Source organism: Balaenoptera musculus, chromosome 13 (assembly GCF_009873245.2).
Source record: "Balaenoptera musculus isolate JJ_BM4_2016_0621 chromosome 13, mBalMus1.pri.v3, whole genome shotgun sequence".
Lineage (NCBI taxonomy): Eukaryota > Metazoa > Chordata > Mammalia > Artiodactyla > Balaenopteridae > Balaenoptera > Balaenoptera musculus.
Window position 1 is genome coordinate 19,574,593 of NC_045797.1, and position 23,127 is coordinate 19,597,719.

The window sequence follows — 23,127 nt, forward strand, 5'->3', positions numbered from 1 at the left end:
TGAAGTGTATACAGGAAAACCAAAAAAGAGGAAATGAATTACAGATACTGTGTCTAAATAAAGGTATTCACTCAATGCTTTGGCTTCTCATAATTATTTGGTTCAACTGAAGGGAACAGATAGATCTGGGTTGTTCTCACATATCCAAAACTACTTAAAAATGGGGGGGGGGGGGAGGGATGTAGTTCTTAAGACACTACTACAGACATTAATTATTAAAACTATAGATTAATAAAGAACATCTTAGAATGAACTCAGACAATTATCACATATTGACAATATCTCAAAATTAGAACTTGTTTCATGGGAAAATGGTACAAACCAGTATATCTTAAATAGGTTTGCCTGTGTTTCACAGATATCAAAAGATATATGCAATCATTGTCCCTCATCTAGGTATCTCCCATGTGTCTAATTTCCAAGTTTTCACAAAATATTACTATTCATTTGATGCCAAATCATCCTCAGAATATTAACTAAAATCTAAGGCATTAATTGCTAACCAATAAAGTATTTGCCTTCCTTCTTTTAATTTGAGGCTTTTGAAACTTGAAAAAAATTCTAAAACCTGAAGGAAGGAAAGTAAATTGATTCAATGACAGGTAATGGCATTGACATTTCTGACTCAGAGACACTCTTCCTAAAGCCACTAACCCCTTCTACTCTTACAAGCAATGATGCCCTCAGACTAAAATAGAAACTGCTCAGCTCACAAGTTCAGGTGATGCAATCAAATCAATCCACTGAGTAGATTCAAGTTAGTTCAATTCATGTCTCCAGTCAAGGTCAAAAGAGTTACTTGCTTAGTTCACATACCCGTTTTGTCACAATAGAGTCTGTTGTCTTATTTTAGGATGAGAGCATTAGACTATAAAGTCTTTTTCTATGCATAAAACAATTCAGTAAGATAACCAACTGGTTTAATTTCATCAGTAGATAACTGATTTTTTTTTTTCAATGAACGGAATTGACCATCTTGATAAGTTTAGAATCAGTATCTTCAAGTATGTAACTGAAGAGTTACTTCTTATAGCAGAGCAGTATACTTTCTTCATTTGTGCAAGATTATTTGAATTCAGGGAGACAGCTTGCGCTGTGGTGCTACAGACATAAAGGTTCCTATGATGCCTGACACCCAAGGAGATTTTTTATTTTTCTTATAAAAATTCTTATTTCCAATTTCTTCCAAAAATAATACCTTGAGTTTGTTAAATGTCACTTTTATAACACTGGGAGAATGAATTTGCACTGCAAAAACACTTGTTATTTTTCTCTGAAAGTTTGCATAATTTGGGTTGTGCAAAAATCAATGACAATGTACATTGACACGGATGTAACGGAGGAAGACTTAACGCGGGAATCAGAATTTAAGTGGCTATAGTTTTACCATCATAACAGATTAGCGGGCAGGTTGTTGGGAGAAAGACTGAATTATGCAACAACCCATCATACTAGCAGATTAAGTGCAAAGAACTACTGCCATTCTGAAAATGATAAATACCTGTTTAATTTTCTTACCAGTACAGAGTATCTCCCCTACCCCTCCATTCAGATTTATAATCTGAAGTTTGTTTTAATTTTACTTCCCTGGATCTGGATTCTCCTACTCTCCCCAGATCAGAAAAAGTCCTTTAAGCCCAAAAACTTAATAGCTTACCCTCTGGAAGGTCTGGATAAAATTCTTTGGAACTGCTGTGAGTTGTCTGAACACATACCCTTTTGTTTAAATGAAGCACAGAAGTGGATTCCAAACCCAAACTGAAAACTAGCAATTTAAATTTTTTCCCATTACTACTATACTTTGATCAGTGGAGATAATCGAGAATTGACAATAGACAGAATCGGAAGATATAACAAAAATGACTCTTTCCCCAAAAAGGGTTGTTTAAAGTACAAGTTTACACAACTAAGTACAACGCTTGTTTCAGTGAACGTTTCATTCCATTACAAAATACTGACACTTTTTTTACAGAGTGAACACAGAAATTTTCAAGTAAAATGTAATTCTCATCTCAACAAAACACAATTATATCTATCTATCTATCTATCTATATCTATATATATATTTATATATACACATATATATGGCATTGTACAAATATATATGTATATATGTGTATATATATATATATATATATGTATATATATATATATATATATATACATATATATATATATAGCATGGTACAAATAAACACCATATTTTCCCCCAAACTGTATTGTATTGAATCAGATATGTCACAGCTGTCAACCATTTGTTCAGTTCTTGATTATTGCTTATTCAGGGAACAAGGAAGTTAAGTGTCAAATCACATGTATTTGTTGTGTGCATACATGTATGCATATACATATAGCATATATGTATCTTTGATCATATGCCAGTGTCAGGTAGGATTGATTTGAATGTTCTCAGCTTCCAGCATTTTTATGAATATTTTTCATTTATCATCATGAATATTCATGTTAATTTTAATTTAGTCCAATTTTTTTAATGATATGAAACATAGGCTATAAGAGTAACTATAATTGACCCTTATTCTACAATTTTCTCTCTACCAATTCAAATCCTACTGGCATTGCAAATTATACTTGTTCACCTTGTCAAACTTCTCTCCATAACCCAATTGAGAGGAATTCAAATTTGGAAAGGAGAGATTAAAAGACAAAGAACAAAAGTGCACATTAGGGCAAATTACTCAGTCCCTCCGGAATAGGTCAGAGCTCCATTGAATCAGCCTGAGGACTAAGGGAACTAACATTCCTCACCTCTAAACTCTGTTCCTATATTTTGTTTGAGTGAAAAAAGGCATTTATATGCAATAGAATGTATTAACTTTGTAACAGTTTCATGGGGAGTCAGCTATAAGTTATATCAGCATCCCTCCATCTCTGACCTGAACATCAAATTCCTGTCCAGAGCAGGGTTATTGCTCTTGTGCTCTGGCTTTGTTGTTATAATGGGGATCCTGTTGTATTTGAACTTAAAAAAAATAATGTAGGTGGAATATTTCCATTTTATCAGAATGCTTGATATTCAGTATTCTGTGTTCTAAAACCCTGTGTTTGTATTTCCAATCTCATTCAGAATAATGTGCAAAATATAAATCTTTGGGTAGCTAAAGATAATCAAAGGTTATAAAATGGTTTTCATTTCTCCAGTTCCATGTGTATATCTCCATTTTTAAATTTAAAAGAACCTATTAACTCCTCTGAAACCTAGTGAATAAAAATTAATTAAAACACAATAATCAAATATACAGGTAATTTCCATAGAATGACATTGGAACTTATTTGTATTCAAAATATATCTACATACTGAAAAAGGTGTGACTCAACTTTTCTCTCATGATGAATATAATGTTGTCACCTTTAATGGATATTACTTGCACTAAACTAATTTATAATACGCTATGGTTAAGTTTCTCTTTCCTTTGTTTTATCTTTTTCCTTCTTTCATGTTTTTTCTTTCCTATCCTCCATCCTTTCCTCTTTTTCTTCTTTTCTTCCTTTAATGGTCCTTTTTCCAAAAATCATGTAAACTGGCTTAAGAGATTAAACTACCAAACACTAAACTAAACAAACAAATAAAGCCAGTATATAAACTATCAGGCTGTTTAATTGTGTGGGCTTTAGTTTCTTCCACTTTCTCTCTAACATTTGTATTACTCTCTTAGTTTTGTTTTTTTTTTTTTTTTTTAATTCCCTTTCCCATTACCTGCTTAGCAACCAGGTTGAGCTGAATTGGCTCACAAATATGCATCTTATACTTTGAGATTTAATAAGAATGGCACCTTTCCGCTGTTGAGAAACGTTTAAGCCAATGACTTTAGAATATTGATTGCCAGCCAGAAAACTAATGGTGCTTCTTAGACAGCAGTTGTGTGAATGAGCATATGTAGGCATATTTTTTTAATTTGCTTTATTTCTCTAGTTCCCATGACTCGTGAAGAGCTTTGGCATCCACTGTCCCCATGACCTGTTGAAATTTCCTGAGCTACCTCTCAAGCCAAAGGCAAATATAACAGAAGAAGCCTTTCCCAGTTTGAACACACAGACTCACATAAAACATATACAGGCTGACATGGTATATGTGCATTTTGTTTAACATAAGTTCATCATGCCAGCATGAGACTATAAAAACATGGTGCTCAGTTTTGAAATCCAAATCATTTTCCTTAGCAAAATGGAAACAATCTACCCAAATCTTATCTGTTTTAATAGAAGCTTTGACTTCTAACAAATATACCTTCCTGGGGGCTTTTGCGTATTTCAGGGAAGAAGTCACAGCTTTGAATCCCATGTACATAACGACACAGGGAAAAAGGGAGGAAGATTCAAGTATTTCTCTTTTTTGATTTCATTTTATACTATAGTAGCTTCTCCTTAAAAATAGAGCAACTTTGTCATGACAGACAACAAAATAAATGGGGCTCAAAGCATGGGTGCACTTTCTTGGCAAAATCATTGAAAAGTTTGTGTGTATGGGGTCTCACATTCTTGACTCTTTCAGAACTCTGAAGGCAGTCACTTGTGGCTATTTTGAAAAATAAACATATTGATTTTTTTCTCCATTGGCCATCAGTGAAGGAGGATGAAGAATACGATGGAGGCAGAAGTGGCAAAGACAGCAGACTACACAGGCAGGTATGACACCAAATAACAATCAAGCTTGGAAAAAAATCATGAAGAGACCAAGAGCAGGCCCATAACTGAGCAGTATAAGCAAACCTTTATAATGCGTTTGACTCAGAATTATTATAAAGTTGTATAACATTCCTCTAAAAGAAGCCTTCTCCTATGCAAGGATTTATTAACATTGCCAATAAGACTCAAAGAAGGAAACAGGCTTCTTGATGGTGTTCTCAATCTCAAACACCTCTGCAAATGCCAGCAGTGCAAGTGATAAAAGCCAGTGATGGTTTGGACTAATCTAAATGAGGAAAAGACAATGGAAATGAAACTCTGGAGGCAGTGGTGAACAATGGGTACTGAGAGGATGATGGAGAGTAACTGCCAGTAAAACTCGCTTAGATGAGATTGTGGAGTCTGAGATCCACAAAGATGCTCTGTGCATCCATATAAATAATAAGATTTGGAAAGTAACAAATGAAAGCACACAAGGCAAGCTAAACAAAAAGCACTCGGTTCCACAGGTGCTATATACAGATGGACATGAAAGCTGAATGGTATGGGAAACTATACCATTGAGGCTGAAGATAAGAAAGGAAGCAAGGGAGATGCAATGTTTTGATCACTTCTTGGCAGAGAGAATCTTGGTAATTACCAACTTGGCAGAAAGGACACACTGCAAGACAGATTGCTCTTGGTTGTTGAAGAATGTTGAAGCAGGATCATTTTGGAAATGCAAAGAGGTGACTATGCTTTGGGAAGAGGCACAAAACAGCAATTTACTGGGCTCTAGGTGAGACTGCATGGAACAGGCTTTCCAAATGGCATCTCCATGCAAACCAGATCAGCTCTTTTCCCAGCTATGTTTTCTGCAAGCCAAACAATATAGGAACTGAAATCTTTGGGTTCAAGAATGATTTTTCCACATATTTTTTATCAAATGGTCAACCTGCTGAATTTCTGAAAATGGCTTGAGGAAGAACTGAGCTTCATTACCAATCTTATTTTCACAAGGCATTCACCATATTGATAATGCTCTGTTCCTGGTAATGCCACACTTAAAATGGCAGCATCATGGTTGACTGGGAAAAGAACTAAAGGTAGCAGAGCCACACTTTGGAATTTGCAAATAGTTTACAATAGATGGCACCTTGTGTTGAAAGAAAGGGACTGAGGGAGGAAAAGAAGCCAAGGTGAAGAACCTCAACACATACATTTGGAAATCTTGCCAAGAAATCATGATTCTTCTATTCATTGAACTTCTTGTTCCTTTGCATTTGACTAAAATGGACCAGATACTTATATTTTCATGAGAAGGGAAACACTGAAGTGATTGAACAAAGGATATATAATTGTTAGTGTTTGACAACCATGTTAGTTTTTGGCAACAGCACATCAACCTGTGTTAAATTCAAACATTTTCTGGCTTTTAAGGGTTACTGATAACCTAGTATGCATTGGAACCTGATGAATGAATTCCTATTGTTTTCATCATCTCTAACATGTGAACACAATCCACACATAGAGAGGCTTGCTCCTGAACAGAGAATGAAAATTGCTAGGACTAACAGAGGGAAGTAGACTTACAATGAGTAAATATACAAAAGCCCCAAATAGTTATAATAGTCACAGCTTGGCAATGAGTTTCCAGACTATGAAATTAGTTTTCTTGTGAAGAGTGGAGATTTTACAAGGCTAGTATAAACATGGGGTAATTGGAAAATCAAACTGTTCTTCGTGAGTTATTGTAAGGTCTGGAATAATGGTGATAGCATTTTTTTTTTTTTAAAAACCTCCCTATGAATCACTGTAGTTTGGTGTTTTTAGCAGTACTGTTGCCAAGAATGCTTGCCTTGGAAATACAACAGTGGGAACTTGAATTGTGAAGCCCAGATCCCAGCTTACCCCTGACACAATGAGCTCTCCTCCCAGATTCTGTACTTCGGCTTTCACCTTGCTGCAGATATTAAGTTGATGGCAATACAAGGCAATTCGTTGAAGGTAGGCTAATAAATCCTGCTTACATGCTGAATCAGGACACTATAAAACATTAAAAAAAGGTCATCTCAATTAGTAAGTTCTCTTCAGTTTCTAATACTTGCTATATAAAAGCTGTGAGAAGAAAAGGTTTCACTGTCATATACCTTAATTACAACCATTCAACTTAACTTCTTTATAGTGCATTTTAGGAAGGCCACAGCCAATAGGTTAGAATGGTTAGCTCTACTTTGATAAATTCTATACAAAAAATATTGATGACCTCCTGGAAAGTCTTACTGGGACTTCTGGATACATTTATGAGTATTTTACCAATTATCTTCTAAACTGCTAAGAAAACAATATTCTATACGTTTTTCCAGAGTGACCCATTCAACGTTCACTACAAGAAAAGTTATTTTAACACAGAGAACAAAGCAACAGATGCTAGAAGGAAATCATCCTGTGTGGCAGTCTCTCTGCCATAGTGCAAGATAGAGTTTCAATTCAGTTAGTTGGGGGAAAATGCACTTGTTTCTTTTGGCTTTCTAAGACATGTATCATTCACTAAAGGAACTCTATTACACTTCTTGGAATTCCATATTTATCCAAATTTTAGCAACATGATAAACTTCCTTTAAACAAGAGACTCTGAGAAGGATCAAGACAACTGTAAAAGAAAAAGATTTGAATGAAATGAATTTGAAGCCAGTTGAAATAAGCTCATAAGTGTAACAATAAGACCCTTCAAAGGATGCACCAAAGATTTTGAATTCTCAAAAAACTTCTGGTGACCATAGATTTTTAATTTTCTTTGTAACTTAAGTGGGTAGATGTCCATCAAATACACACTGAGCAGAGTTGAACACTTCCACAGACATTTACATGATTCCCTAAAACATTTCTGAAGCTTCAATGCCAATGGCTATCCAGTAATTGAAATATATTTCTATTGCTATCCAAAGTTCAGCCCAAAATTCTCCAGGACATTCTATTGTTCTGACTCAATCTGGCACTTGCAAAGGACATATAATCACCAGATCCTTGATGAAACGTTGTAAGAAATGAGTACCTACAGCCCAAACCGAAGTATGTTATTTAGAATAAGAGTATGAGACAAAGACTCCAGCTAAGTTTCCTTCAAGCTCAAGAAAGGGAATTCTTTCATTAATACTGTGAAGCCAGTCATTTGACATAGCCATTTATTTAATAAATGACAAAGGGGTCTTTTGTATACATAACACTTACCATTGTGGTATTTTTTTTTCACTAACTGCATTTATCAAGAAAGAATCCCACAGAGACTGTTTTTAGCTTCCTACAAGTACTTAATACTGTAATATTTATCCTACTCCAGAGACTCATATACTGAAAGGAATTAACTTTAAAATGATATCTCCCTAGAGGGCTGACAAGGCTTTTGATACAAATACCTTGTAGCAAATTAAAATGGAAGTTCTATCTCAATGGAACAGTAATTTAAAATGCAACAGTCCGTAAAACGTTTATATTGTGTGAATATCTCAAATCTTCATAAAAATATTTTCTGGCAAGATAAAGGTAAGCAATCGACATTTTGGAAATGCTCATTCTATTCTATTATTTAAACGGAAGTATTTAAAACACACATAAAGGCATGTGGACCAAGAAAAATAACTCTTATACCATGGAAATAGTAGAAATGGGTGCAGAATTTGAGAAAGAAATGCCCCATTCAGATAAAGCATTAACAAAAATTGCAAGTTGCTTCACAACTGATGATAAGAAGAATACCACAAAGAGAGTGTTATGTTTAACTTCATCTATCATTTTTGTTGTTGTTACGTCATCATTAAATAGCATTTTAATATTTTGTCACAATCTCAAAATACATCTAGAATCCTGGGATATTTGTGTGTGTACATGTGTGGTGTGTTTTCCAGATACCAAAACTGTTTGGGGCTATGCTTCATGTTGCATAATTGTTGGAAATAAGGATCCAAAATTACAAAATCAAAAATAAGAATCACAATAAAAAAATATTGAGCTCAAGGAGCCTAAACATATTGAGAAATAGTTTCAGCCACTGAGATTCAGAGTATAATGGAAAGGCCATCCAAACTCCATCCACTTTCACTCCTAAGAAGGAGTCTGTCCAAACACAACCTGGTTTCAGAACCACCCGCCAATCTCTGGTCACTCCACTCATTCCAACATTTTGCAAAATATTCCTTCAACATTTGCAGAAAAAAATGCAACATTCTTTCCTGGCTGGTGCATTTCTGTATGTTTGCATGTATGCATGAATATTTTCAAGTAAGTTCATTGTCTCTCCTCTCTTTTATTTTTTAAATTATTTTAAAATTAATATTATTATTTATTTATTTTTATTTTGGTTGTGCCAGGTCTTAGTTGCCACACACTTACTCCTTAGTTGAGGCCAGCAGGCTCCTTAGTTGTGGCATGCAAACTATTAGTTGTGGCGTGCATGTGGGATCTAGTTCCCTGATCAGGGATCAAACCCGTGTCCCCTGCAGTGGAAGGCAGATTCTTAATCACTGCACCACTAGGGAAGTCCCTCTCCTCTCTTTTACATGAACTTTCTGGGTTACATATGGAACTCAACCTATGCTGCAAACTGAAGGAAGCTTGGCATTTGACATTGTCCTGAAATTAGCAATTTAATAATGCTACAAATTTCAATCCCTACAAATTTCAGGAAATTCTCAAATTATGATAATATTTACATGAATTAACTTTACTATTGAGTATTTCTCAAAAATTCAAAAGAAAGCAAAAAACATTCCCTCAGATTAGCCATCATATGTATAAAAAAAGTTAAAGTGAGACAATCTGTCGGCTTATTTTAAATGTAATCCTAATAGTTTAATCATGTATTTTTCTTTACAGACTTTGGAAGATGAGTAAATCTAGTATTGACTTGAAGGTTTCTAAAATCGGGGATGCTGAAGACAACAAGGATTTAGAGAAACAGTCCTATTAAGGAATGAGGGAGAACAATTATAGTAAGCAACTCAAAAATCATAGGAGACTAGGACCATCTAAGGGGGAGGAAACAATCCTAAGTCTTCCATTGTCTCCAGAGAGCATGATTGTTTTGTAGTCTAGTAGGCAAATTCATGCTCATAATGTTTTCTCCATGTAAATAACAGTTTATATAATATTTTCTATTTCAGAATCTTAATTTATATTTTAAAATAGTTTCCTTTTAAAACAGTTCGAACTGTAAGCCACTGGTTGCTTAAAGAGATGAGCATCAGCTCTCTGGAAAAGTGTATTGCCTAAAGTACCCTTAAAAGAAATGGCCCATTATTGCAACAAGACATATTTAGAACAGGATTTTAGAGTTCCAATTCAGCAAGATAAGATGAAAAGTGTGGAAATAAGCTCAAACATTCAACATTCAGATTGAGAACTATTTTAACGTGTACCTTAGTTCAGTCTAAAAGCATAAAAGATACTATTGAGAATTTTGTTAATCTCTGATGCCCTTTGAGTCTGGATGAAAAGAAAGCTGAAATCTGGATGTTTTGACTATGTGGATTCATCCCATTTATGCTAGGGCATAAATTATTATGAGAGCATCATTACAGTGAGATCAATTATAAAAAGAAATAAAGTTCTTTCTTTTGCTTCCCCATTGTGCAGTGTATTTGACTTTCTGAATGAGGACAGCCAGGATCCATGATTCCTTGGGGATTATGACTCTTAAAAAGTGGTACTCTTCTTTCTCAAGGAATTTTGATCATTGGATTTACTAGTCCCTCCTGAACTGAACCCACCTTTGGCATCAACTCAGTCTCCACAGAGTTAGAGGCCAGTTTGTAAAATGGTAGCAATCCTCTACAATTCATTCTTCAGGGGCATTTTATAGAGTGCATACAACCCATTACAGAATGCAAGAGCTAGTTAATGACCCCACTCAGCATGTGCTTGCTCTTCTCTCTTATATTACCTGATCAGCCACAGCTCGGGCTAATTTGTCCATTCGAGAGCCTGCTTCGGCAATTTTCTTGGCGGCATTAATCACATCAGATGTATTTTTCAACGGGCCTTTGCCTCTGAAAAAACAGACACAACATAATTAGAAATCCACTTTATGACAGGAAATAGACACACCTACCATATTGTTTGTCCAGGACTCTGCTTTTGTATTTGATTTGGCTCTGACCACGTTAGAGGTAATTTGAATGTTTTCTTGATTCACTTCAACTTCCATGTAAATAATTCACTTTACTTGCATTCATTTTTAGGGAATATTTTTCCCTTTTTGGATGTGCATGCTCACATTTTACTCTTTACATGCATTTCTATATATTTTAAACAGCGGTCCCTTAAAAAAGATGATCACCACAAGAGCAATGGGAATTTAATATGTAAATGCTTACCGTGTGTCTATGCTGTTGTATATACATTTGTCTTCATAACAACCCTAACAAGTAGGCATCATCATTCCCATTTTAGAGAAGAAAAAAATAGACTAAAGTGAATAACTCATCTAAGCTTATGCAAATCATGTGATAAATTCTAAATTTAAATCAGAGACTAGCCAAAATAAAAGCACATGCATTGTCTTTCATACCATGTTCAGCACTATTATTATGTTAATTATATTTTTAAGTCCACTTTGGCTCTTTAAGAAGCCACTGTCTCTTGTCCATAACTGGGAACTGTTTGGCCAGAATTTCAGAAATCTGCTGAGCTCTTACTCTTGCTGGTTTATATGTTTCTAGGACTGACTTACGAAGGAAGACGCACAGAACACTGGTGACTGTAGATGTCTTTATGCCGAACCATTTTCCCAATATTTTCACGTAAGGCTTTCAATTAGGTGAACTGTTTAATATAACTTGTCTTTTAAATATTTATTAGACAGGAAAAGGAAATGATGCTGCATCATAAATCTTTAAACAAAATGTTGCATATGATAAGATTTTTCTTCACTTTTCTTGAGAGGTAAATAAAATAATAGACTAAATACATTCATTCTTATATTTTTAGCATTGTTACTGGTCTCCTTATATGCATCTAAAAATCAATGCATTTTTTAGGCCTACAAAATTATAAACCTATAGTGAAGACATGTAGTGAAATATAGAGAAAAAACACTCAGAAGTGATTTATTTAGAATGCATAGAGACTGGGCAATGATTGCCATTGTTATATAATAACGTTTTATAAAATGGAAGACTTAAAATGACTTTAGAAAATAAATGTAAATGAAGGGCATTTTGTTTCTCTATTAATTTTGCCTCTGGCATTTTCAGTGTTAGTAGGTAAAAGTAAAATATATTATGTTCATGTCAGTGCTTAAACACATACATAGGGAAATTCAAAACAAGCTATTTCATCTTGCTGTGGTAACATTAACTCTTCCACAAAAGACACTGACTTTTTTTCAGTTGTTGTATAGATTTTTTAAATATGGACAGAGATTTCACATGTGAATTTGATATAATATGGATGAATTAAAGAATCTGTGACAATTGGGCTCCCATTCTCTCACATTATTTTTTTAAAATTATCTCTAAATAAACTTTTATTTTGTTTTTGGTTTATATTTTTAAAGGAAAGGTTAGATGCAGAATCTGTTAATATTTAATATTACTCTCATTATTATTTATTTCTCTGTAACTTGTAAACCTTAGAAAATCTTTTTTGCAAACTTACTCTGACAAAATATTTGTTGTTACTTTTTGCCTTCATCTTAACCCATTCACAAAGGGCTGCACTATGCTTCATTTTTCTTTACTACCAATCTTGGTGTTTGTTTGCCCCAAGAATTTCAAAGGATTTGAGGAAATGCTTTCTCATGAACCTTTCATGATAACTTTCAACAGTTGATTGACTCTGACAAAATGTGCTAAGTTAATAAAGAACGTTTATAGAGACTTGAATTTGTTTGAGGCTCAGACTCCCATATTGCAGCTAAAGCATGATTAGAAGCATGTCTTTTGTGATTACACCAGAGACTATAGTACACAGACTCACTATTATATTGTATTTAAAAATTTGAGACTTTAGAGTTCACATTGCAGACTCAATTCAAATGCTTGGAGTCACAAGTTGATGACAGGGATGTATTACATGAAACTAGAGAGCAATGTAGAAATTTGGGGATCATCAAATATTTCCTCATTTTTTAACTGAGAAAGCTGAAACCCAAAGAGGAGGCTAAGTGACCTGCCCAAGATGATAATGCAGAGAGTGATAAGGAGAGAGAAAAAGGACTGCAACCTCTGTGTCCCTAATCACAATTTCGTACTCTTTTTGCTATATTCTGATGAGATAGCTAAAGTAGTAATCTCAGAGAAACACAAATAGCCATAACTACAGATATTAATATGCAAGAAATAACAAAAACAATAATCATCTGACTCAATAATTTAGAAAGTAGGAAGAAACTAATAAAAATCACTAACATGTGGAATCTAAAATATGGCACAGATGAACCTATCTACAAAACAGAAACAGACTCACAGATATAGAGAACAGCCTTGTGGTTGCCAAGGGGGGGGGGGGTGGGGGAGGGGAGGACTGCGAGTGTGGGATTAGTATATGTAAATGATTACATATAGGATGGATAAACAACAAGGTCCTACTGTATAGCACAGGGAATTATATTCAATATCTTGTGATAAACCATAATGGAAAAGAATATTAAAAAAAGAATGTCTCTATTACAGAGTCACTTTGCTGAACAGCAGACATTGGCACAACATTGTAAATCAACTATACTTCAATAAAAAAATTAAATTAAAGAAATAAGGAGAAGAGATTTATGAGTTAGAAAATAATAGGACACAGAAAATAAATAAATCGATTCCAAAAAAAATGGAGGGCAAAACTGATATAGAAAATACACTTAGTTTGCTATCAAGAAAAAAATAGGAGAAAAATATTCTAAAGTAAAAAAAGGTAAGATTTAAATTATCTTAAAAAACAGAAAATTTGAAGTATTATAATACTAGTTTCCTCAAATGCATGTAAAGAAATTTGAGAACCTGGATGAAATAACTTTCTAGGAAAATATAATTTACCAACACTGGCTAGAAAGTAGATTTTGAAAAATCTAAAGAGTCTGATTTACATGAAAGAAATAAGTAAGGCTGTCAGAGAGAAAGCTGGTCAAAAAATCAGTAAATCCAGATGGTTTCTCAGCGGAATTTACTAAACCTTTAAAACAGGGGTCCCCAACCCCTGGGCCGCACAGCAGGAGGTGAGTGGAAGGCAGGCAGGCAAGCAGGCTCCCCACTCTCCCCACCCCATCATCTGTGGAAAAATTGTCTTCCAAGAAACTGGTCCCTGGTGCCAAAAAGGTTAGAGACCACTGCTTTAAAAAGAAGATAATCCCAATGCAATTTAAATTCTTCCAGAATATAGGAAAAGAAGAAAGACTTCAAAAACAGTTTCATTAAGTAACATAATACTGATATCGTCAGAAGCACCTAATACAAATTATTTATTTAAGATTCTGCACAGCAAAGAAAACCATCAACAAAATGAAAAGGCAATCTACTGAATGGGAGAAAATATTTGCAAATCATAGATCTAATATGGGGTTAATATCCAAAATATATAAAGAACTCAATCAATAGCAAAAAAGCAAATAATCCAATTTAAAGACAGGCAGAGGGCCTGAATAGACATATTTCCAAAGAAGACATACAGATGGCCAACAGGTACATGTAAAGGTACTCGACATTACTAATCATCAGGGAAATGCAAACCAAAACCACAATAAGATATCACCTCACACCTGTCAGAATGGCTTATATCAAAAAGACAACAAATAACAGATGTTGGCAAGGATGTGGAGAAAAGGGAACACTTGCGCACTATTGGTGGAAATGTAAATTGGTGCAGCCACTATGGAAAACAGTATGGAGTTTCCTCAAAAAATTAAAAATAGAACTGCCATATGATTCAGCAATTCCACTACTGGGTACTTATCTGAAGAAAATGAAAACACTAATTTAAAAAAATATATGCACCCCTATGTTCATTGTAGCATTATTTACAGTACTCAATATATGGAAGCAACCTAAGTGTCCATCAATGGATGAATGAATAAAGACACGAATAAATGGAAAGACATCTCATGTACATGGATTAGAAGACCTAATATTATTAAGATATCAATACTACACAAAGTGATCAATGTAATCCCTATCAAAAACCCAGCAGCAATTTTGCCAAAATAGAACAATCTATCTTAAAATTCATACGGATTGTCAAGGCACCCCAAATAGCCAAAACAATCTTAAAAAAGAACAAAGTTGGGGACCTTACTACAAAGCTACAGTAATCAAAACAGTGCAGTACTGGCATAAAGACAGATGTACAAAATAATGGAACAGAATAGAAAGCCCAGCAGATTTTTGACAAGGTTGTCAAGACCATTCAACAGGAAAAGGACAGTGTTTTCAACAAATGATGTTGGGAAAATTGATATCTACAGGCAAAAGAATGAAGCAGGACCTATATCTTATACCATATACAAAAATCAACTGGAAGTGGATCATGAGAGCTAATCTATACATATCTTACAAGAAAAGTTAAGGGAAAAACTTCATGACATTGGATTTGGCAATATTTCTCACATGTGACACCAATAAAACAGGCAACAACAACAACAAAAATAGACAAATTTGACTATATCAAAATTTTAAAAACTTCTGTGCATTGAAGGGCACAATCAACAGAATAAAAAGGCAACCCAGAGAATCAGAGAAAATATTTGCAAATCCTATATCTGACAAGGGGTTGATATCCAGAATATAGAAAAACTCCTAGAACTCAACACTAAAAATTAATCAGCCTGATTAAAAAATGGGCAAAAGACCTGAATATACATTTCTCCAAAGAAGAATGCAATGGCTAATCAGCACATGAAAAGATGTTCAACACCACTAGTTATTAGGAAAATGTAAATCAAAATCACAATGAGATGCCATCTCACACTCATTAAGATGGTTACTATAAAAACAAACAAAAACAGAAAATAAGAAGTCTTGGTGAGGATGGGAAGGAGTTGGAACCTTTGTGCACTGTTGATGGGAATGTAAAATGGTGCAGCTGCTATGTAAAGCAGTACAGTGGTTCCTCAAAAAATTAAACATAGAACTACCATGTGATCCAGCAATTCCACTCCTGGGTATATATTCAAAGAATTGAAAGCAGGGTCTCAAAGAGATATTTGTACACCCATGTTCATAGCAATATTATTCACAATCCAAGTGCCCAAGAATAGATGAATGGATAAACAAAATACGATATATACATTCAATGAAATATTATTTAGCCTTAAGAAGGAATGAAAGTCTGACATGTACAATATGGATGAACCTTGAGAACATTACTCTAAGTGAAATATGCCAGTCACAAAAAGACAAATGCTGTATGTTTTCACTTACATGAGATACTAGAGTAGTCAAATTCATAGAGACAGAAAGGAGAATGGTGTTGCCAGGGATGTTGCCCAGAAAAGATCAGAAGTCTGAGTCTTCCTATTAGTGAAAGGCAGTATGGACAAAGGGACTAGTTCCACTGGCTGTAGTTCCCAGTCTCAAAGTGAATGGTTTATACCCTTTGTCTTTCCCTAACTTAATCAGATTCTTTACTTTGGGCATTTTGAAAGGTGCTTTGAGGAATCTTGTGACCTTAAAGACAAAAGCCATCTTATTGTTCCATTTGGAACACGTTTTTAGTTTTCTTGGAAAAATATCAAGCCATAGAATTGACTCTACTATATAGGTTCATGTAACCTTCTCTCTTTTGCTAATAGGTGATTCTTATACAAGGGTCAATATTTGGAAACTTTCCCGGGAAATGGTCACTTCAAAAAAAAAAGAGAATCATGGAAATCTATTACTACATTACTGCTATCCACAATTTAACAACTAATTCATATTTATTTCGTGAAAAGGTAATAGGTATTAATGAGAAAAATCAATGTGTGAGTGCATTCTGAGTCAATGTACTCAGTAGCTAGAATTCTTAAATTCTGAGTTAATCCAAATTAAAAACATTTATTTACTATAGTTTTCTCAGTACCTCTAACAGATCAATATATGATGTGACTCTCCAGTAAGGAGATATAGTAAGTAAGGAGTATATTTGTAAATGTACTGAATCATAGAAGCCCCTTTTCAGAACCACAGTCCATAAAACATAGTTGGGAAATACCACTTTCACCAATTAGCTGAAGCAGTCTAAGGACAGCACAGTGGAAAAGTTGTATTAATCTGGGGATTAAAGATAAATCAGGTGAGACTGTAGGACCATAAGTTGAATTATTCAAGGAAGTAACATTTATATGATGATCTTGAAGTTGAAATACAAATATGCACAAAATTGAGAAGGAATCTAAGGGTCAATAAAGGTAGGCCTTGGATAGCAAACTCAAGATTTTTATATTATTCTATGCAAAGAGGAAAGAAAGTTTTGGTGCAAAGGGAGCTAGATGGATGCCCTTTAATGGCCAGATATGGCATGGCATGAACTGACAAGAGTCAAGAATTGGAACTGAAAGACCAGTCAAGCTGTCACTTGGCCTGAAGCCCTGAGTGTCCATACCAAGGCAGGAATGAAATTTGGGAATAGCGGGGTGATTACATGATTCTTTACTGTAGTACAGTAGAGTGTACCCTGAAAGCTTTTTGTTTTAACCTGAACCCAGTTCCTTTCAAGATCAGAACTTACAGTTGATCTCAAGAGACAGCTTTGTCCCTTGCTGTACAATTAAACTTGGGTTTCTTTCCTGAACTGCTGCCATCTGCACACCTTTTGTTATTGGGATACAAGACTGGCCCATGCTATTTCTTTCTGAAAGTGACATGAGAGGTATGGATTCACCCTATGCAGGACAGCATTTCTGCCATCACCATGAGATGATGAACTGTTTCCTGTTCAGTTCTTGGAAGTCAAGAACTGAGCAGGAAACAGACATGAGGCATAATCAGTTTTATCTGCCATGAAGAAGTTATTACACAAATAATGAGGCAGAACCTCTCCAATTTTAATAATAATGGAGTAGATGTCATTGAGATTACTGAATCAAGTTAATGAATTAGCTACTGATAAGAATAAAACAACAAAATCATAAATGCAAGGGTTTTTTTCTTGCACCCAAACACCCTTTAAATGTAAGAGAGTTGTCAAGTTTCAATTCCTACTCAGCTATATCCTTTCCTTTAAATAAGGGAACATAATACGTAAGAGCCATTAGAGGTATAGAGCTGAAATTATTCCTCCTTAAAGTGGAAAATGCAAGGGTAATAATAATAATGTATAGGGTCAAGTGCAGTGAACTTATGTGAGAGGCACAAAGAAAGACTCAAATTAGCTACCTCTTTGCACAGCAGATGGGGGCAGCAGCAAAACCTCAGCTTCCTGTGCTCCATTTCCAATTCACACTCTCTCCTGTGTCTCTGGTTATTAACTGTATCCTCCCTTTGCCCTCATGAAGGGGCACAAAATTACTCATCAGGCAGTGGGAAAAAATGATAACCAGTAGCACTCTAGACATTTCATTATTCAAATCAGCATAAAATGATTATACAAAATCCCTCAGGAACTGAAGTGGCCCTCTTTTCACTTTTAAAACTATACTTTGACTGATAGAAAGTCTGTCTTATTTAACATCATCTAACAAGACCCCCTCAAGTATATCTCTCTTCCTTGACACAGTTATATATAATCTAGAGCATTATAAAATGTCTTCCTGATCTAAACTAGCAACATGACTTGATTCATCATTCACTTTAAATTAATGAGATTATTTGTTCAAGTGATGTTATTAATGGATTGTATAATATCCATCAGATAAAGTATGAATACAGTGTTGAAAGCAAGCAAATTAAGTCATCACAGGCCTTGAAAAGCAATGACTGTGGGCTGCCATGATAGCCTGATTTGTAGGAAATTCAGACTTAAATAATGGCTCAGACTGAGTTATCTTACTATTATTTTTTGTGTGAAATAAATCTGTGAAACCGACAAAGACCAGCCAAATGTACAAATTTGAACTCCTAATGAATACAATGACATTTAAAATCTCGAAGGTCACCCTCATAACTTTAAAGTCATTCCACTAAAGTCAAAAACAAATTTTAAATATTTGGAGAAAGGACCAAGCGATGTCATTAGTACATATTGGCCAGAGGCAAAAGGGAAAGGGAAAAAGGCAGAGATGTGCCATATTTTATTATAACCTATAATTAATTGTAGGCTTTTCTTATTAAAAGCACTCAACAATCACTTAAAAAATTTTCATCCATAAGGTAGTGTCTTCACATTGCCACACATCTTATATAACTTTAATAACAAATACTGTGTTGAATCATTAAAACATCTTTGCTCATGTGTCTGTGTGTGTCTGTGTTTCTCAGAAAAAGAAATCTACAGAAAAATGATAGCTTTCATTCATATAGCAGCATAATTTACAACTTCATTACCTCTTTGGATTTTAAAACTCTCCTGTGAGAGTTGATAAGAAGAGTATTATTTTCCCACTTTACAAATGAATAAAGACAGTATGAGACAGGTCCAAAATCACCTGGTATTTGGACTAAAAATCCAGGGATCTTTCATTGTGCTTTGCTCTCCCTTCATCTGCCCTTTGGATGGTAGGAAGGGCAGAAATGTCATCTCCCTTTAAAGAGGAAACTAAAAATGCAATGGCAGAAACAGCAATGGCCCCTGATGAGGAAAAGGCTCCTGTCAAAGTTCTGACTGGTATCTTGATTTATTAAAAGCACTGCTCAGAGCAAAAGGATCTAAAACTTATACAATGTTTAATTTCCCTGTCAAAATTACAGAATCAGATAGTTGAACCTGATTCTTTGTATGTAAGGGTAAAATATGAGCTGAGATTAATGCTAAATCATGAGCTAGCATTAAACCATATTACATGTCTACATGCGTACACACATATATATAGAGAGAGATATATATAGATATATATTTTTTCCAAAGGGGTATTAGCAAATCATACACCTTATCTTCAGAATAATACTTAAACACACTGCAAAACAGCATAGACCAAAAATGAGTCACCCAAGCCCCAGGGGTTTGATTTTATGACTGAGTTAGGATGGATAATTAAAACAATAATAATTACAGAAATGAATCTGTTCTTTTTGACCAAAAAGACCTATCTGCTAAGAACCAGATCCAGATCATTTTGACTTACACATGTAAATTTTATAATACCACTACCTTGTTTTGATGTAGTCTTTTAATTTTTCAGCAGGCTTTTCACATGCTAATACACACTGTTATGCTTCTGTTATTTTTAATGAGAAAATCTTCCTCTTCCTGTCTCCAGGCCTCACCTTGTGAAGTCTGTCATTTCCATCATGATCATACACATCTGCTTGGCCAGCACAATGATATCATTGCCGCTGTCGTCCCATTTGGCCACTTCAGCATCCAGCTTGCTTTTCTCTTGGTGGAATATCTCCACCTGCTCAGCTATTTTTGCCTTCTCCTCTTGCGGTAGTTGTGCCATGATGGCCTGTGTGGGTTACAGAAAAAGTGTGACTAATGGTGACAAAGAAGCACAGACAAGAGGTTGACTCTGCCTCCAGTTAATGGCAAAGCCAGACCCTGACAAGGCTGATAGGCTGCCCCACCATTCTGGAAAGTACTTTTTCTCCAGCCCCAAGAATGCAAAAGCACAGACTGGTAAGGTCCCCACATTCCCTGTCCCTGTTCCCACATACAAAAAAAAAAAAATAAGAGCTCCAAAGGTACGTGCACATTGACAGTAACGGAACTTCTTTGTCGCTGTGATGACATATGTTTGTTCAAAAGAATCTATTCCTGATGATTTTTATATTTGGTCTTGGGAAACTTTTACCAGATGAAAGAATGCACCTCTTTCAACACTGAAATCTGTTCAGAAAAAAGAAAACAGGCCTCTGTTGCTGGGAAGGAAAAGAATTTTAAGAATATCTGAGCACCCCAAGTTGGGTGGGGAGATGTCCTGTGAGTGTTAATGAAGCCATTCATGGTTAGATGCCAAACAAAAATCCCTTATGCAGGGCACATCAGGGATGGCATACCTATTCCCAGTCCTCCTCTATGGAAATCCTGGGTCGAACATGGCTCCCTGGAGAGCCTATGAGTATGTACAGAGAAGCTGTGATGGGATCAAATTTAGGATTAAGAAGCAAAGGTTGATTTTCAATAGTTGCTAGGTAAGGGAATGTAGAAAAGGAAAAACTACAGTTGATTCTCACTATTCATGGGTTTTTTATTTGCAAATTTGCCTACTCTCTAAAATCTATTTGAAATCCCCAAATCAATATTTGTGGTGCTTTCAGACATTCACAGACATACACAGAGCTACCAAAATTTTGAGTCATGCGACAACCATGCTCCCAGATGAGGCTGAACAAGGGTTTCTCTGTTTTCTTGTTTCAACACTCATACCATAAACAAGCATCCTTTCTACAATCTATTTAGTACCATATTTTCCACATATTTGTACTTTTTATTGGTGGTTTTGCTGTTTAACTTGGCCCCCAATCCTAGTGCTGTCTTGTGTCTCTAAGCACAAAAAGGCTGCGATGTGCCTAATGGAGAAAATACATGTATTAGATGAACTTCGTTCAGGCATGAGTTTTAGTGCTCCCAGCTGTGAGCTCAATGTTCATGAACCAAAACTATCTAATAAGGTATCTAAACAGAAACACTCATTAAACAAGATTACATATTGATGGGTTGAAGGAAATATTAAGACTAGCAGCTCTCAGGAAGCTAACCCTGTATTTTCCCTAGGAGCAATGATTCCATAGTTGCTAATTAAGCATTCATGGTGACTTTATAGAACATAAACGCCGTGAATAAAGAGAATCAACTGTATTTGTTAGACACTATTTATGTAGCAGGCACTGAATGAAATGTTTGACATCACCTCACTGCATCCTCAAAGAACCATTTACAACCTGCTTCACTGAAAGTAGCACGTGGATCAGTGTGTCAGCACTGGTATCCCTCTCATTCTGGGATGCACATATTCTCCAGAAGAGCATGATTTGGGGTACCAACAGCTGTTGCAAAGGACAAGTAAATAGCACAAAAAAACCTTCTTTCTATATTGTAAAGTTCCTCCCAATGTGAGTGAATTGTTCAAAGGAGAGGTAGGTAGCTGGTATCTAATAGAAATATCAATGGATATAAGCTCAGAAAAACTGGGCTCAACCTGGCTCTGTAACTGACTTGGGTTAAGGTCTCATTGCTACTGGATCACATCCTTAACGTTCTATAATATAAGAATAGTAAACAATTACCTCAAAATGTTATGGTGGACAGAAAATGAAATAATAAATGTAAAATGAAAGTAAGCATGTGTGGGATTATTGTTAACATTATATTATCATTATTTCTGTATGAGTTTTCTTCTAGCTGTTCCTCTAGCTTATTACTTAGTTGCCATCAAAGAGAAGGGATAGGCTCAGAGACTATGTGACTCTCTATAAATAGAAGATTGACATTATTCCTTGAACACAGGCATGTATACTGGGTACTGTACTAAAAGGCTTATGAATGTCAAAAATTGAATCTACTTAATTATTCTACAAGATTAATATTATTATTACCCTTATTTTATTAATGATGATACCAAGATCCAGGGAAGTTAATTAAATTCTGAATATTACACAACTAATGAGCGATAAGAATAGGATTCAAACCCAGGTCAGCTAACACCATACTTAACCATTGTGCACAATGGGATCACCATGCAGGACCATTCGGGTTAGACACTGCCCAGTGGTCCCAGCCCAGTGGGGCAAAGGTCACTAAAACTCTAGGCTCTGTCCAGCAGGCTGAGCATCCTAGACAATCCTTCATCTGCCCAGGGTAAAGGGGTGCCTTTGTCTGATTGCATAAAGGTGTCCTTGAACCAGCAGCTTCCCAGATGCTACATCTTACTAATAAACAGCCATGTCTATGAAATCCCATGCATGCATGTGTGTGACTTTATACAAATAGCATGTGAGTGTGTGTGTATGATGTATCTATATACTTATGTAGATAAATATGTGTATGAGTGTGTATACAAAAATTACAATCCATATTTTAAAAGCCAGACTGGTGCAAATAAAATAGTTAAAGTATTAAAATACTAATATTTGAAAAATATTTTACAGTACTTTTATTTATTTATTTATTTTTATTTTTATTTTTTAATATATTTATTTATTTATTTATTTTGGCTGTGTTGGGTCTTCGTTGCTGTGCGCGGGCTTCCTCTAGCTGTGGCAAGCAGGGGCTACTCTTCATTGCGGTGCACGGGCTTCTCATTGCTGTGCCTTCTCTTGTTGCAGAGCACGGGCCCTAGGCACGCAAGCTTCAGTAGTTGTGGCTCGCGGACTCCAGAGCGCAGGCTCAGTAGTTGCAGTGCACCAGCTTAGTTGCTCTGTGGCATGTGGGATCTTCCTGGACCAGGGCTCGAACCCATGTGCCCTGCGTTGGCAGGCGGATTCTTAACCACTGCGCCACCAGGGAAGT

The 23,127-nt window shown here is 35.4% G+C and overlaps 1 protein-coding gene and 1 long non-coding RNA gene across 2 annotated transcripts in view; one reads left to right on the forward strand and one right to left on the reverse strand.

Moving 5' to 3' along the window:
- The window catches only part of CTNNA2 (catenin alpha 2), a 1,049,409-nt gene that overhangs the window by 37,310 nt on the left and 988,972 nt on the right, over positions 1-23,127 (reverse strand). The window contains 3 exon segments of the mRNA XM_036873992.1: positions 6,535-6,669; positions 10,562-10,667; positions 19,944-20,125. Of these exon segments, the coding sequence (XP_036729887.1) occupies positions 6,535-6,669; positions 10,562-10,667; positions 19,944-20,125 (423 nt within the window).
- LOC118906447 lies at positions 2,106-15,065 on the forward strand. Its single transcript, XR_005022490.1, has 3 exons — positions 2,106-2,116; positions 5,180-5,186; positions 14,984-15,065. It is a non-coding gene; the product is annotated as an uncharacterized LOC118906447 (long non-coding RNA).